Source organism: Macrotis lagotis, chromosome X (assembly GCF_037893015.1).
Source record: "Macrotis lagotis isolate mMagLag1 chromosome X, bilby.v1.9.chrom.fasta, whole genome shotgun sequence".
Classification (NCBI taxonomy): domain Eukaryota; kingdom Metazoa; phylum Chordata; class Mammalia; order Peramelemorphia; family Peramelidae; genus Macrotis; species Macrotis lagotis.
Genome location: NC_133666.1, coordinates 8,380,737 through 8,397,286, shown reverse-complemented (window position 1 = coordinate 8,397,286; position 16,550 = coordinate 8,380,737). Strand labels below are relative to the sequence as shown.

General features: G+C 45.1%; 1 protein-coding gene across 1 annotated transcript in view; it reads left to right on the top strand.

Annotated features, from left to right (window-relative positions):
- Positions 1-5,627: 5,627 nt before the first annotated feature.
- Positions 5,628-16,550, top strand: part of OPHN1 (oligophrenin 1) — a 308,448-nt gene continuing 297,525 nt past the window's right edge. The window contains exon 1 of the mRNA XM_074202349.1: positions 5,628-5,836. Coding sequence (XP_074058450.1) covers positions 5,683-5,836 — 154 coding nt within the window. The 5' untranslated portion in view covers positions 5,628-5,682. The remainder of the gene's footprint in view (positions 5,837-16,550) is intronic.

The following is a 16,550-nucleotide window of genomic DNA, read 5'->3' as shown; positions in this document are numbered from 1 at the left end:
ATTATCCCAGCAGTTTTTATCAAAGAGGGAGTTTTTATCCCAATAGCTGGACTCTTTGGGTTTATCAAACAGCAGATTACTGTAATCCTCTCCTGCTTTTGCACCTAGTCTATTCCACTGGTCCACCACTCTATTTCTTAGCCAATACCAAACAGTTTTGATGACTGATGCTTTATAATATAAGTTTAGATCAGGTAGGGCTAAGCCACCTTCTTTTGCACTTTTTTTCATTAAGCTCCTGGAAATTCTTGACTTTTTATTTCTCTATATGAATTTACTTACATTTTTTTTCTAACTCATTGAAGTAATGTTTTGGAATTTTGATTGGTAGGGCACTAAACAGGTAGTTTAGTTTGGATAGAATTGTCATTTTTATTATATTAGCACTACCTATCCATGAGCAGTTGATATTTGCCCAGTTGTTTAAATCTGATTTAATTTGCGTGAGAAGTGTTTTATAATTGTTTTCAAAAAGTTTCTGAATCTGTCTTGGCAAATAGACTCCCAGGTATTTTATATTGTCTGAGGTGACTTTGAATGGGATTTCTCTTTCTAGCTCTTCCTGCTGTGTCCCTACTTTCAATTATTGATGACTACTGTCAGTATTGACATCTAATAAAATTTTGTTTTTGGTTTAAATCAGTCTTCAAGGGGAATTAAGTGCAAAAATGAAACTTCTCTAAGCTGCAGCACTCTGATTTGGAAACAGCTTTTAAGATCTTAAGAGGAACACTAGAGTATGCTGTTTCCCTTGTCTCTGACCATCTGCTCCAGACCATTTTTCTGGCTTCTCTCATAGGAAGCTCTTACCTAGAGATAATTTTAACCTTCCAGTTTATGCCTGACAATGTTATTGATGGTGATTAATAGAAAAGAGGCTGTTTTTAGAGTCCGCCAGATTTTATGTACGTTGCTGCATTGGTCATCATTACTAAGACTCTTTCTAAAGTGGAGAAGGACCTCTGTCCTCCCCCACCCCTCTCCCCAGGTGAATGACATGATAATTCACAATGTAAGTGACACTGCTGCTGCTGATAACTGTGGTATTTCTACTCATCCATGGAAAATCATTCACTGTGTTTCCCAACAAATGTAACAGACTTACTTTCATTTTAAATCTTTTCTTTTTGCACTTCTTTCAGTTTCTGGCTGCCACTGAGGCCAGGCTCCCCTGTAATGGCACACTTTCACTCATACCCTAGCAGATTGCCTCCCTTTAACGCACTCACTTTTTTACTTCTCTGCTGCTTACTAACATATCCACGTTTTCCCCATCTTCCCAACTCTTACGAGATCCCTATCAGATATCATCCTATCTCTAGTCCCTTTTGTGACCAAAAAGAGATTATCTACAAGAGGTAGCCTCTCTTTCATTCCTTCTCATTCTCTTCTTAACTCTTTGCACTCTAGCTCTCAACTTCATCATTCAACCCAAATTGCTCTGTACAAAATTACCAGTGTTTTAAAAACCAAACCTAATGATCTTCTCTCAGCTCTCCCCCTTGATTTCTTGGTATCCTTTGATACTGTCAATCATCCTTTTCTCCTGGATATTTTCTTCCCTCAGGTTTTTGGGACAAGGTTCTATCCTATCTATCTGACCTACTCTTTACTTTCCTTGGCTGGATTTTTGTGCAGGTCACATTCACTAAACCTGGGTGTCCCCCAGAGCACCATCCTAGGCCTTCCTTTGTCCTCCTTATGTACTATTCTGCTTGGAAATGTCATCAACTACTATGGATCCAATGATCATGTCTATGCTGTTAATCTTCCAATCTATTTATCCAGCCCAAAACTCTCTATTGACCTCTAGTCTTAAATCTGTCTCTGTGACATCTTGAACTGGATTCCAGAAAACATTTTAAACTCAGTATGTCTAAAATTCTTTTCCCTCCGACTCTCCTAATTTGATATTAATGTTACAAGTGCCTCCAGTTATCCAGGCTCAAAACCTAGGTGTCATCCTGGCCTCCCTCAGCCCCCACATCCAATCTATTGCTAAAGGCCTGCATGTTGTATCTTTGTAGCTCTTTCTTTCTCTCCTCTGACACTATCAGAACCTTAGTGCAGGGCCTTATCACACCTAGACCACTGTAATTCCATCCTTCACACAGCTATCAAATCCATCGTCCTTCAGCCTTGATCTGATACAATCCTATGGTGTTCAAATCTCTTTAGAACTTGTTTCTTACAATCTTATTCCTCTCCATGTACTCTAGGTCTCAGCCATACTGGTATCCTTGTTATTCTTCAAACGAGAGTCTCCATCTCCTGACTCGGCATTTTCTTTTTTAAATAAATATTATTTAAAAAAAGCCCTTGAGTTTTAAAACAGGATTATCATGTAATTTAACTTCCCCAAATGTATGAAATTTATTTTTTTGGATAATATTTTTTCTAGTTGCATGCAAGGGTAGTTCTCAGCATTAATTTTTTTGTAGGCATTTGAGTTTCACATTTTTCTACTGCCCTCCATTCCCCATCCCCATAATGTTGAGTAATCTGACATAAGTTAAAATGTTTAAAATTTAAAGCAAAGATAGTTAATTATGTCTATAAATGTGTGGATATTCAGTTACATGGCACTAATGGGATCCAGAAAATAAAGGATTCAGCCAAATTTAGTACTAATTGTACAGGGCCAGAGTATTAAAAAAAACACCACAAAAGTAAAAAAAAAATCAGTGGATGTTATTTGCTTTTTCCCAATTACATGCAAAGATAGTTTTAACATTCATTTTTTATAAGATTTTGAGTTGCACATTTTTCTACCTCCCTTTCCAGGACAAGGTGAAATCTAATATAGGTCATACAGGTACAATCAATATTCATCTTTTTGTAAGTGACTGAGCATTTTCTTTTTTTTCTTTTTTTAAAGATTTTATTTATTTTGAGTTTTACAATTTTTCCTGTAAGCTTACTTCCCCCCCCCCCCCCCCCACAGAAGGCAATTTGTCAGTCTTTACATTGTTTCCTTGGTACACACTGATGCAAATTGAATGTGATGAGAGAGAAATCACATCCTTAAGGAAGAAACAAAAAATATAAGAGATTGCAAGATCAGACAATAAGATATCAGTTTTTTTCCCCTAAATTAAAGGTAATAGTCCTTGGTCTTTGTTCAAACTGCAGTTCTTTGTTTGGATACAGATGGTATTCTCCATTGCAGACAGCCCAAAATTGTCCCTGATTGTTGCACTGATGGAACGAGCAAGTCCATCAAAGTTGATCATCCCTCCCATGTTGTTGTTAGGGTGTACAGTGTTGTTGTGGTTCTGCTCATCTCACTCAGTATCTGTTCATGCAAATCCCTCCAGGGTTCCCTGAATTCCCATCCCTACTGGGTTCTCCCCCCCTCCCCAATTTAATTTTATTAGTTCACTTTTTAAATTTTAATTTTTTTTTCTTTTTCCCTCCTGGGTTCTAATAGAACAATAGTGTTCCATGATATACATATACCACAGTTTGCTAAGCCATTCCCCAATTGAAGGACATTCATTTGATTTCCAATTCTTTGCGACCACAAACAGAGCTGCTATGAATATTTTTGTACAAGTGATGTTTTTACCCTTTTTCCTCATCTCTTCAGGGTATAGACCTAGTAGTGGTATTGCTGGATCAAAGGAGATGCACATTTTTGTTTCCCTTTGGGCATAATTCCAAATTGGTCTCCAGGTGACTGGGCATTTTCATTGGGTATCCTCCCTTCCTGGAATTCTGTCCCTCCTCTTGTTCACGTCTTTGCTTCCCTGGTTTCCTACAAATTCCCACTAAAATCCCACTTTCTATAAGAAGTCTTTCCTTCCCCTCTGTTCCTTATTTCCAATTTATCCTGCAGGTATGTGATTTCTCTGCACTTGATTGCATGCCGTCTGTCTTCTCAGACTAAAAGGTCCTCAAGAACAGGAGCTGGTTTTTTTCCCTTTTGGAGGGGTATCTCCAGGGCTTAGCACAGTATGTGGCAGTGGTAGTTTAATGTAGATGTTTGTTGAATGACTTGCTGACTTTGCTGCTCAGGGACTTTATTGGGGTTGGGCCATTTGGAATGTGATGACTATGAACTTACTCAAGTGAGTGTAGTGAAAAAAACCAGCTGATGTAGACTGCAGTCTTAGGGTTGACATTGACTCCCTGTCACTTTACTTCTTTGAGTCTCAGTTTCCCTATTTCTAAAATGAGGGCGTGGTAAACGTTAATCTCCAAAGCCAAAGCCTTTGTGTATGTTGAATTCCTGCGATTATTGACACCCCACAACACCAGATTTTCTGTTCCTGTGAGCTTGTTTATATGGTGTTTTAAGGTTCACAGGCCACCTGTGAAAGGTGCCGTGTTTTACCTTTCCCTCTTTAAAGTAGGGAACGTGCATTTCTATACGGCCTCCAATTCACTAGTTTTCCTGTGGTTTTTATTAATTTTTTGTAACGACTCCAATTGCATTTGAATGTTAAAGATAAAGAAATGAAGGGAGGCGAGGGTGGCAGGCACTGCGTTGACTGCCGTTATGCAGAGCCATGGTGAGGGGAGGCAAAGGGTTCCTGACGCAGCTCTTTGCCTTTGAAGTCCATCATAAGCCAATGCATGCCTAGGTGAGCTCCGCTTTGTGTTTAGGGGAACTGAGGCATGGAGGCAATCATCTGACTTGCGTCAGCTGCAAGGCCGGGAAAGGGGTCAGTGTGCTTTTCCCTTGGCTAGCCCCCTCGTGGGGCCCCAGCACCGTTTAAGTGGTGCCCGGATGGCTGGGGCCACGAGCGCCCAAGGAAGGGGCAAATGAGGAGAAGCGGTGCGAGAGGAGCATGCACCAACTGCCGCCAGCCACGTGGTTGGCAGGCTTCGGAGGCAAGCGTGTGGGGTGTGGGCATCGTGGGTGCGGGTTCCAGGTCTGCCCTCTTGATGTCTGCTCCAACTGGGGAAGTCGTGCTCGGCCTTGGCTTCTGCTCCGTCCAAGGGGAGGCCTGGGGCAGCTGGGCCTCGGGGGCCTGCTGTCTTCTGGCTCTGGGGTCGTCGGGGGCCTGCACCGCGGGGACAGCATCGGGGCGCGGACAGCCAAGCCGAGGTCGGGCCGCTTCTGCCTCCCGGCGCGGCCGGGCACCTGCGCCCACGCGCTGGGCCCGGGAGGGAAGGAGGGATGCTTGGGCTGGGGTGGCGTCCTTTGTCTGGGAAGCGGAAAGACTACAACTCCCAGGCCGCCTCGCTTTCCAGATGGAGCCGGAGCGCTCCCACTGCTGCCCGCTTTCCGCAGGCAGGCGCCGGGTTCCCGCCGCTCCCGTGCGGGGCTCTCGCCGCCGCCGGCCCGCGGCCCTCCTCCAGCCCTCCCGCCTGCCCCCCGCGGCTGCCGCCCCGGCGGCCTGAACGGCTCCAGTGCCGGCGGCCGGCCAGCCGCGTCGGGGAGCCCGGAGGGGCCGGCCCGGGGCGCCTCGGGGACCGGGCGAGGAGCGGACGCGGGCAGCCTCCGGGGGCCCGAGGGGGCCCGCGGAGCAGCGGAGGCCGGGGAGGGGCGGGCGAGCGGCAGGCCCCGCCCCCGGCTCGCCCCGGCCCGCCTCCCGGCCCCGGCCAGGCTGCAGTGGCCCAGTCGCGATTGTCCCCGGAGGAGTCGGGGCGGGCTCGGGAGGCTGCCCTCGGCGGCCCCCCGCTCCGCTGGCAGTGTGCGTGGCGCCGCTCCGCGCCCGCGGCCGCGCCCGCACCATGGGCCACCCGCCGCTCGAGTTCAGCGACTGCTACCTGGACAGCCCCGTGTTCCGCGACAGGCTCAAGGGCTACGAGCAGGAGCTGGAGCGCACCAACCGCTTCATCAAAGACGTGATCAAAGACGGCAACTCGCTGATCGGCGCCATGCGCAGTGAGTGGCTGCCCGCCCCGACCCCCCCTCCCCCGGGCGCGCCCCGACCCTCCCGGCGCGCACACCTGTCACGGCGGGCGGCCCAGGGGCCGAGGCCCCCCCCCCCCCCCCGGCCCGGCCAGGAGGGGCGATGCGGGCCCTAGAGCCCAGCGGGCGGCAGTCGGGGCTGGCGGGATGGGGCGGGGGCGGGGGCGGGATCGGCGCCTGCCAGCGGCTCTGGCCGGCCCCGCTGGGGGCGCCCGGCTGGGGTGGGGGCGCTGCCGTCGAGGAGGGCCCAGGACGGCCACCGGAGCTGTGCCGGCCGCGGGCCGGAGACAAAGCCACACGGAGATGCGCAGAGACACCCAGACAGACACGTAGGAATAGAGCCAGGCGTAGAGAGCCAGACAGAGAGACGGATACAGAAACAGACACAGAAACAGAGAGAGAAACAGACAAAGAAGAGACACAGAGGCGAGACGAGACAAGAGAAACCCGGGTACACAGAAACAGAAAAAGATAGAAGACAAACACCAAGAGGCAGAGTCACAAAGACGGGCAGAGCAGAGACAGACAGTGAGACGGGAAGACAGAGAGAAACAAAGAAACAGACACCGAGAGAGAAAACACAAGAGAGACAGAGACAGAGAGACAGACAGACAGAGACACAGAGAGAGAGAGACGGAGAGAGAACATTAGAGAAGGAGGAAGCACTAACAGGGGAGGCTGGAGCTGGCAGGCCTTCCTGCAGTGTCCCAGCTGACAGAGGGACTTGGAACTGCCAGGCCAGTCTGTGTGTGTGTGAATGTGTGTGTGTGTGTGTGTGTGTGTGTGTGTATCTGTATGTGTGTAGGGGGCTGGTGGGGGGCTGTCCCTACCTCCCGGGGAGGGGATCAGAAGGAGAGGCAGAGTACTAAGCCTCCCCAGCACAGCCTGGGTTGGGGCAGGCCCACCCTTTCTGCCAAACCATATACCCTGGAGAAAGAAGGGCTCAGATGGGGTGGAGCAATCCTTAAACTTTCTTCTTGGCCTGAAAACGGATTATGAAATTTAAAACCACTGACAAATCGAAATGCTTATGACTTTTTTTTCTTTGTTTTTCCCATCTTTCTTTTTGACTGAATTGACTTCCTAAGTGCCTGTAAGCTGGTCTCTGTATGAATGTCTCAGGACAAGTGCAGTGGGCTTTATTTGACAGAAGGCATCACAAGCCCATACTGAGTTCCATTCTACTTGCCTCTACCTCAGTATGACCCTGGACAAGTCACTTCCCTGCTTTCAGCATGAATATTTATTCCCCCAACTATAAAATGAGATTTCAATGGAAGGGTTTGCAATCTGCAGATATGGGAAAAATAATGGCTGTCTCGGCAACCATGGCAGCCACATTACTTGCTCTTGTTGCGCTTCCAGCTTTAGTGTCCCTTCTCCTTAAAGTCTACAGCCTCCCTTGAACCCACTGCTTTAGGGCATCCGCTAGGTGATTGGATCCCGGTGCCCTCCTGGCCTTCTAGGACATGATGTTGGGTGTGCCCATGCATAATTCATTTCAGCAAAGGTTAAAAGCAAGGCATGTAGTGCCAGAACAGTGCAAAAGGAAGGGGGGGGGGCAAGACAAAATGTGTTAGCCGTAATTGTTTACTTATTAATTAGATGGTGGCTTTATATAATACCTGCACCCTCCAGCCTCAGAAAGGGATAAGTTATGGTATTCACCACAGTAGAAAACCATAAAAAGTACCTGCTGAGAAACAGTCACTGATTAGGATTATAACCACCCACAGTAGTTTGAAGGGGAGGAAGAAGACTCATGTCAAGACAGATTGCAAAGGGACTTTGCAGTCATGAACTCTGACTCCCTATAAAATGCTTAAATCTAATCTGAAATGCCCTTTAACAAAAAACCATTCAACCTCTACTTGTATTCCCCTGGTGACAGAGAACTCACTACCTTGCAAAGCAATTTATTTCATTTTTGAGGCCCTCTCATTATTGGAACATTGCAAAGTCAGAATAAAGCTTTTTTTGGGACATTCTGGGTATTATGCTTTCTCTCAGTCCTTCCTCCCTCTTTTTTCTCCTTCGCTCTCTCTGTTCTTTCTTCATGCCTTCTTTTCTGAAACTTGCCAGATGACATAACTCCAAAAGCTATAGGTATGGTTAGAAGACGTCTAATAAAAGAATGCTTCCTCTATGGAGTTTGGCTGCTGAAAACATATTCCAAGATGCTTGTCCTATCCAGACTTCAGAACAGTTTATCTTCCCACTCTGGCCTTCCTTAAAAATCCCCAAGCTGGACAACTGTTAATATATCAATACTGATAGCAAACTATCTTCAACTTTTAATGATACCTTTTATTTTAATATCACCTTCATTTTAAAATATTTCCTTTCTTATTCCCCCAATATTAATTTTTGAAAATTAAATTTATTTTTTTCTATTATCACTTATTTTTTCTTCTTCCCCCTTCTCTAGAAAAAAGAAAAACAAAACCCACGTTATAAATGAGTATAGTCAAGCAAAACTAATCCCCATAATTAAGCATATCCAAAATATACCTCATTCTCCATATTGATCTACCACTTCTCTCTTAGGTGATGGGCAAGCTTCTTCATCACTGGTCCTCTGGAATCATAGTTGATCATTGATCATTGCTTTGATCAGAGTTAAATCTTTCAACCTCTTATTATCCTTTGAAACAAAGCCGTTTCTTTCAACAAAAAAAAAGGAAGAGCTAGAGAGAGAGACAGACAGAGAGACAGAGAGAGACAGAGAGACAGACAGACAACAGACAGACACACATTGCCTGATTTCTGAACTTTAACCAACACATCCCTCCCCCCTTTCCAAAAGAAGGGAGCAAGGTGAATTTGCTCAATTCCTTGTGGAGTCCAACCTTGGTTATTATATTTACACAGCATTGAGGGTTTTTTGTTTGTTCTTTCCATTTGTCATTGTTATTGTATATATCATTTTTTTTTTGTGGCTTTGCATCAGTTCATGTTAATCTTCCCTTGCTTCTCTGAATACTCTATATTTTCTGATCCTCACTGCGTACTAATATTCTGTTATATTCATGAACCACAATTAGTGTAATATTCCTTGACCAATGGACAGTTGCCTTGTTTCTGTTTTTTTCCCTATAAAAAAAGCTGCAATGCATATTTTGATGAATCCAAAATACTTTTCCTGTCTTTTATTTCCTTCAGTAAAATAAAATATGGCACTTTTGGGATTCAGAACTGTGGTTTTATTGATATACTGAATGACCTGTGAGGGGGACTCCCTTTATCAATGAAAATCAGCATTTTTCTTTTTCCCAACTTACTGTCTTAGAGATTTGCCTAAGGCCATGGTATGATTTTGTGACTTGCCCAGGGTCATATGTATAATGATCATTATACTACAAGCTAGCCTAGGATTAGACAGCTAGTAAGCTAAAGAGTTTACTAGAAGCTGGAATTTGAACCCAGGACATGAAATTAGCTAGTTTTTAAAAAATTCTTCTCCTTCAAGAGATTTAATTTAATTCAGCAAATATTTAAGTGTCTATTAATGTGCAAAGCATAGTTAGTTCTTGGAGGTATAAAGATAAAAACAAAAGTTTGGACTCTCAAAGATCTGTATATTCTACTGGCTGGCAAATTGTCCAGTTGGTATAAGAGAAGGCTGTAAGATCCAGAGGTGGGTACCTTATTCCTGGAGGCTCCTTTCCATTCCCCTTATCCCCTGCCGCCCCCCCCCCCCACTCCTCACTCACATGCAGAACAAGTTTTTCCAATAGTTTTTCCTATGTGTACACATGAGCTTTGGCCATTTGGGTTCTGGCCCTGTAAATCAGAATTGCTAAAAGTTTTTATGAAATCAGTCATGGAGCTGGAATGGGCAAATGGTCCAAGGAACCAATAGAAATTGGCACAACACAGCAAGGGCCTTTTGTTCAATTCCAAACCTTTAGAGGAATTTGTTTCCAAATCTCTTTCCTGAGGGATGCTAATTTTTGGATAACCTGTAGATTAGCTTTTGGCTCCTAATAGAGTGTAAACCACTCTATGGGATTTGCCCCCTGGGGGAGCCAATCTAGGAGACAGGAGACCGGAGTTCCATTCCTGATACCTTTTAATTTGCTGTATGTTCCTGGGCAAAGTGTTCCTTCTCTGGAACTCAGTCTTCTAATCTGTACAAATAAAAGAGTTGGACTAAATATCCTCTAAGGCCCCTCCCAGCTCTGACATTTTGTGTTCTAAGGCCCCTCCAGCTCTGATGTTCTGTGTTCTAAGGCCCCTCCAGCCTTGACATTCTGGGTTCTAAGGCACCTCCCAGGTCTGACATTCTGAGTTCTAATACCACTCCCAGCTCTGACATTCAGTGTTCTAAGACCCTTTCTAGCTCTGACATTTTGTGTTCTAAGACCCCTACAGCTCTGTCATTCTTTGTTCTAAGGCCCCTCCCAGCTCTGACATTCTGTGTTCTAAGGCCTCTCTCAGCTCTGACATTCTGTGTTCTAAGACCCCTCCCTGCTCTGACATTCTGGGTTCTAAGGCACCTCCCAGGTCTGACATTCTGAGTTCTAATACCACTCCCAGCTCTGACATTCAGTGTTCTAAGACCCTTTCTAGCTCTGACATTTTGTGTTCTAAGACCCCTACAGCTCTGTCATTCTTTGTTCTAAGGCCCCTCCCAGCTCTGACATTCTGTGTTCTAAGGCCTCTCTCAGCTCTGACATTCTGTGTTCTAAGACCCCTCCCTGCTCTGACATTCTGGGTTCTAAGGCACCTCCCAGGTCTGACATTCTAAGTTCTAACACCACTCCCAGCTCTGATATTCAGTGTTCTAAGACCCTTTCTAGCTCTGACATTTTGTGTTCTAAGACCCCTACAGCTCTGTCATTCTTTGTTCTAAGGCCCCCTCCCAGCTCTGACATTCTGTGTTCTAAGACCCCTTCTAGGTCTGACATTTTGTGTTCCAAGGCCTCTCTCAGCTCTGACATTCTGTGTTCTAAGACCCCTCCCTGCTCTGACATTCTGGGTTCTAAGGGCCCTCCCGGCTGTGACATTCTTTGTTCTAAGGGCCTTCCCAGCTCTGACATTCTGTGTTCTAAGACCTCTTCTAGCTCTGACATTTTGTGTTCTAAGGCCCCTAGAGCTCTGTCATTCTTTGTTCTAAGGCCTCTCTCAGCTCTGACATTCTGTATTCCAAGGACCCTCCTAGTTCTGACAACCTGTGTTCTAAGGGTCCTTCCAGCTCTAACATTTCCTGTTCTAAGGTCCCTCCTAGAGATTAAATGAGATAACATTTGTAAACCGCTTAGGAGGCTCCATTAAACCCGAGTTATTATGATAATACTACATCCCTCCTAGGGCTGACATTGTCTTGAGTCTCTTTCGGCCCTCTGCTTTTAAACATCCTAAATATTTTTTGAGTGATTATAATTAATCAATACCCTGGACTAAAGCTACAAAGGAAAACTAATTTCCCCTGCCCACAGTAAGCCAACATCTAGTTGTATGTAGTGGCTGGTCATGCTGAGAGAAAGCTAGTTTCATTTTACAGGGTAGGAAACTGAGGCCCATGGAGATGGCAAGAACCAGATGGAGAGAGAGCTATGTATTAACTTAGAAAGCCACATATCAATGTTATAAATACTCTTTTGGATTTTATTTGTTTTGCTAAATATTTCCCAAGGACATTTGAAGCTGGTTCTGGAGGCCAGTCTTTGAAACCTCTGGCTTAGCGTCACATAGCCAGGATGTATCAAAGGCAGGACTTGAACCCAGAACTTGACAGAGTTTTTATTCACCACAGGAGCTAGCTAGATGATTCACATTGATTGGTTGGAGATGACTGCCTTATTGATCTCCCCTGCCTCTCTGTCTCTCTGTCTATTCCCCTTCTATGTCCATCTGTTCCTCCCTCTGTCTGTCTGTCCCTCTGTCCCTCTCTCTGTCCTTCTATCTCTGACCCTCTGTCTGCCTGTCAGTCTGTCTCATTCTCTCTTTGTCTCCCTCCCCCTTCTCCCTGCCCTATCCCTGCTGAATTTTCTCTCTTCCCAATTTTGTTGTGAATATATCTATTGCTGTACAGCACAGATGACATGCTCTCGCCTACATTGTTAGGCACTCCTTTCTTCACAAAGAAGCAGCCATAGTTCTGTTGCCCCCGCGTTACGCTACAGTCTCAAAAAGTCTGGGAAGCTGAGGTCTGCTCTTGGTTCTGCCACGAACTGTGAGATCTTGGGGAAAATTATTTTTCTTGAGCCTCAGTTTCCTCACCTTTAAAGGGGGGGGTACTGCAGTCTCTGTTGTGGGGAGTTGTGAAAGTACTCAGAAGTTGCTGTGATCTCATTATGAGGCTTCTCTCTACCAGTACAGGATTCACCCCAAATACAACTTGGCTGACAGTATCAGAATGTTACTAAAGCCAGAAAGGGTTTGGCACCCAGCAGTCAGTTTTCCAAAAGGAACTGACTTGTATTTTTGGATGCCAGAGACAGACTCCATCACCAGCCTTGTATGGGTATCCCTTCTATATTGCAGGGGTTAGGGGTGCAGTGCCCCTGCAATCTGAAAAATCCCTGTAAAATGTTTTGGCTGTCCCTTTGTAGCAGAGAAATCTGCATTTTTTCTTTTTCCTTTTAGAGGGTGTTTACAGTAACTTCTTGTAAACTTTGGGTTGTTATTATATAATACTCTATATATTTTATGCATTTCTGAGTTTCTAAACTTGTCCTATGGCTTCTGTTGGCCTTCATGTGTCACCTGTAGCTTCCACAAAACATTCCCCCAATCCCTATTTCATTGCTTATGCTGACCCGTGATATAGTGAAACTGTGATGGGGAAAGTCACGATGTGGAAGGGCTAACTGGACTCAGAACCGCTCTGGTTTCTTAGACCTGCTAGGCCTGACCCATTTCTGACCTAGTTCTTGAAAACCCAGATTCACTTTTGTGTTATAGAGAAACATCAGAAAAGGAAGGGAAGCTGGATGCAGGGGGATGTGCCCCAGGAAAGTCTTGAACATCATTTGGGAAAATAGTATATTATTTACTATCAATTGGAGCCTTTGAACCTTAATTGTTCCACATATAATTTAACTTATTCCAATATAAACCCAAAACATCATGAGTTTAAAGCCGGAAAGGACCTCAGAAGCCATCAGATCCAACCCCCTCATTTTATAGAGGGTCATGGAAGGGAAAGGACTTGCCTGGGATCACCATCTAATACCATACACCTATTTTTCTTTTTGAGACAATCAAGGTTGTGACTTGCTCAGAGTCACAGAGGAACTAAGGGTCACATGTCTGAGGCTGGATTTGAATTCAGGTCCTGCTGACTGCAGGGACTGTGCTCCAGCCATTGCAGTGTCACCCAGCTGCCTCCAATGCCTCCAATTTCATCTTTTACATAGGAGGAAACTGAGCCCCGAGGAAATGGCATCTCCCTGCTAGGGCACAATGAAAGGACCTGAAATCCTCCTTCCAATGCCTACTGCTTGTATGACCCTGGACATACAAAGTCATTTACCTTCTCTGAGACTTGCTCTTAACTGAGATTGACTGGCCTCTGAGATCCCTTCCAGCTCTAAAATCCTGCAATTTTGTTTTCCTGTGGATGATATCCAGGTCAATCCTGAAGTCAGGAAGACCCGAGTTCAAAAATGACCTTGGATTTTTACTAACTGTGTGACCCTGGACAAGTTTGACCCTGTTTGCCTCAAATTCCTTATGTATAAAATGATTTGGAGAAGGAAATGGCAAACCACAACAGTACCTTTGCCAAGAAAATTCCAAATAGGGTCATGGAGAGTCAGACATGAATGCACAACAACACATATCACATGTATTCCATCAATGAGCATCATTTGGCTACATGGGTAGCGTCTTCTTTTCTTCCTGGAGCATCCCAAGTTAACCTTGTTACTGGTCTGCTAGGCCTGGCACTCCTGCAGTGACTAACTACAAATCCTGCTATCCTGGGATCTTGGCCTGCAGTGGCAGCCCAGAACTTGCAGATGATCCAGGTTGATTCTTAGGGTCTTCAGTTCCCAATCTGTTATGCTCTTCTTGATGGTGCCTTGGTTTTCTTGGGACATACTCAGCTGAAATATCTAAGGGTGGTCCCTGGATTCAGCTCCCTCTCCCACCTTCAAGTCATTGATCTCATGAACCAGCTACTCCTTGGGAAAGGGGTAGGATCCCCAGAAACACACTGGAATATAGACTCAAGTCAGGCAGATGTTTTTCTTTATTTTCCTTTTCCCCAGGGCCCTGATATGAACAGTTGTGCAAGCCCTATGATACAAACCACTGGTTGTCCAGCAAACAGTTTAGGGCATCTTGGGTTTGAGTCTTGGTATACTGATCTACTTTGGTTCTTTGTCCAGTGCACCCAAACATTTGGATCTTTCCAATCTTTTCAGACCACCATAATAAATGAGGACTGTACCATGCTCTTCAGGGGATTCTTGAGGTCCTTCATCCTGAAGAAGTCTGGCACCTTCAGTGATTTTGCTGAGAGTTCCATAGCTCATACATGTCAGAGGTGGGATATGAGCCTAGGTCTTCCTGCCTTTAAGTCCAGTGCTCTGGCTACTCCACCATGCTGCCATGCTGACTCCCTTGTCTTATCCCAGCGACTAAGTGTTGAGCCCATACCATTTGGCCAGTCTTCTACATTGCCTGCATTTCCACTCTGCACCAAAACTCTATAGGTGTGATTAGGTCATGATGTCCCAGCTCTCCAATACCCATGATTTCCCTTGGGAATTTTAAGCTCACCTGGGCACAGTGCCCAGAAGGGTTGTCCTCATTCCTTCCTTAGATGCCTCACTTGTTGGTAAGTCGGATCTCAGGGTACAGTTTACTAATGTAGTTATCCATTCCACATTGTGGGGATTAGGGACTCAGTTCCCCTGCAATCTGAAAAACCTATGGAAAAATGTTCTGCCCCACCCCTGTACCAGAGAAGAAGTCTGAATTATTATGGTATTAAAAGATATTCTACAGTACTATACATATATTTTATGCATTTCTGAATTCTTAAACTTTTTCTGTGTCATCTTCTGGTCTTCACATGTGATCTGTGGCTTATGCAAAACTCCTCCAAAATTCCCATTTAATCTCTTATGCCTGACCCACAATATATTGAAACCTTGATGAGAAAAGTTGTGAGGTGAAAGGAATAATTGCAGTTCCTAACATGACAAGAATACAATGGTCATTTGAGACCCTAGTGGCTATTGCTGCAGGCCATTCTCCATACTGATTCCTCACTGCTAGGTGGCTGCTGTGAATATAGGTACAAAGGATTCTGGGATAGTTGGTGGGGCAGGTTTGGGGACTCAGCGCTAGAGAATTGTGACCTCAGCTCTGGGGAGGTGCTACTTCTGAGGCTTTTCTTACCAAGATCTTTGCTATTTTTGTGGAGTCTTGGTACCATTTCTCCTCTGTTTCTTCTGGTATCTATGGCATTGATGTATGGCATTTCTCCTGTCCAGTCTACCTTTCATTTTCCCAGGTCTCCAGCACCCAATGGGACACATATCATGTCTTTGGTAATGGCACAACGTAGCAGAATAACTGGTGTAGTCAGGAAGCCTGAGGAGGCATTCAGTGAAAATTTGGGAGAGGTACACTAGCTGGCCCCTCATAGTGACACCATTTAAGGTACCATGTCTGGGGCTATTCTGGGCAGTTGGTTAGGAAAGGGATCTGGAGAAGCACGTTCTCCTTCTTTTTACTGTCATCAAAAGTGCTTAGCATAGTGCCTGATGCATAATAAATGTTTATTCCCCCTCCCCCCCCTTGTCATCCCTCATTCATCCTACACTGTCCTTATACTGTTTTCCTATGCCTTTGTTTGAATATCATTCTATTGACTAAAATGCTTTCCTATCCTGTCTTTGCCAATTGCAATCAACCACTAAATCAGGAAGCATTTATTTTCTAAGTGGCCACTTTATGTTGGGGACTGTGTTTAATGCTGGGGATACAATCAAATGACCTCTGGCCTCAAGGACCCTGTGTTCTGCTGGGAGAGACAATGCTTTCATATTTAGGTGCATGCAATATACATAAAGAGCAGAAAGAAAATGAGTTGCATGTCTAGCTACTAAGGAAACTAGGCAAATTCCTAAGTTTGAGCTCAGTCTTGAAATAAGACAGGGCTTGGATTCTCAGTGGTGTCATGGGAGGGCACAGCCAGTACAAAGATGGGAAATAGAGTATATAAGGAACAGTGAGTTGGCCAAATGGGGTGACAGGGGGCACAGTGATGTTTAAGAAGACTCAAAAGATAGGAAGATGTCAGGGTGTGAAGAACTTTAAATGCCAAACAGAGGAATATGTATTTTGTCCTAAATTTAATATGATGCTGAATGCCAAGCTTTCCTTGACATCTATCTTCCAAGTCAGAAATACTCCTTCCATTCTTTCTTCCATTATGGGGATGTGCAAGTAGATTGCGATGCTGAGCATTCCCCATTGGTCAGGTCCTTTGCTTGGGATCAGGCTTCTGCCACTATCATTGTCAAGGGGAAATAGGTAGAGGAGAATGTCACCCCCCTCCTCTGTTTCCAGCTCATCTACCGTGACTTGCCCGCAACAACTAGCATTATGTCCTCCCCCCGCCAGAACTCAGCAACCTGGTCCACTATGGACCCGGCATCATTATGGTTCCCTGTTCCTTAGATCTCAATTTCTGCTGGAAATAACAACAGCCATTATTGTGGAG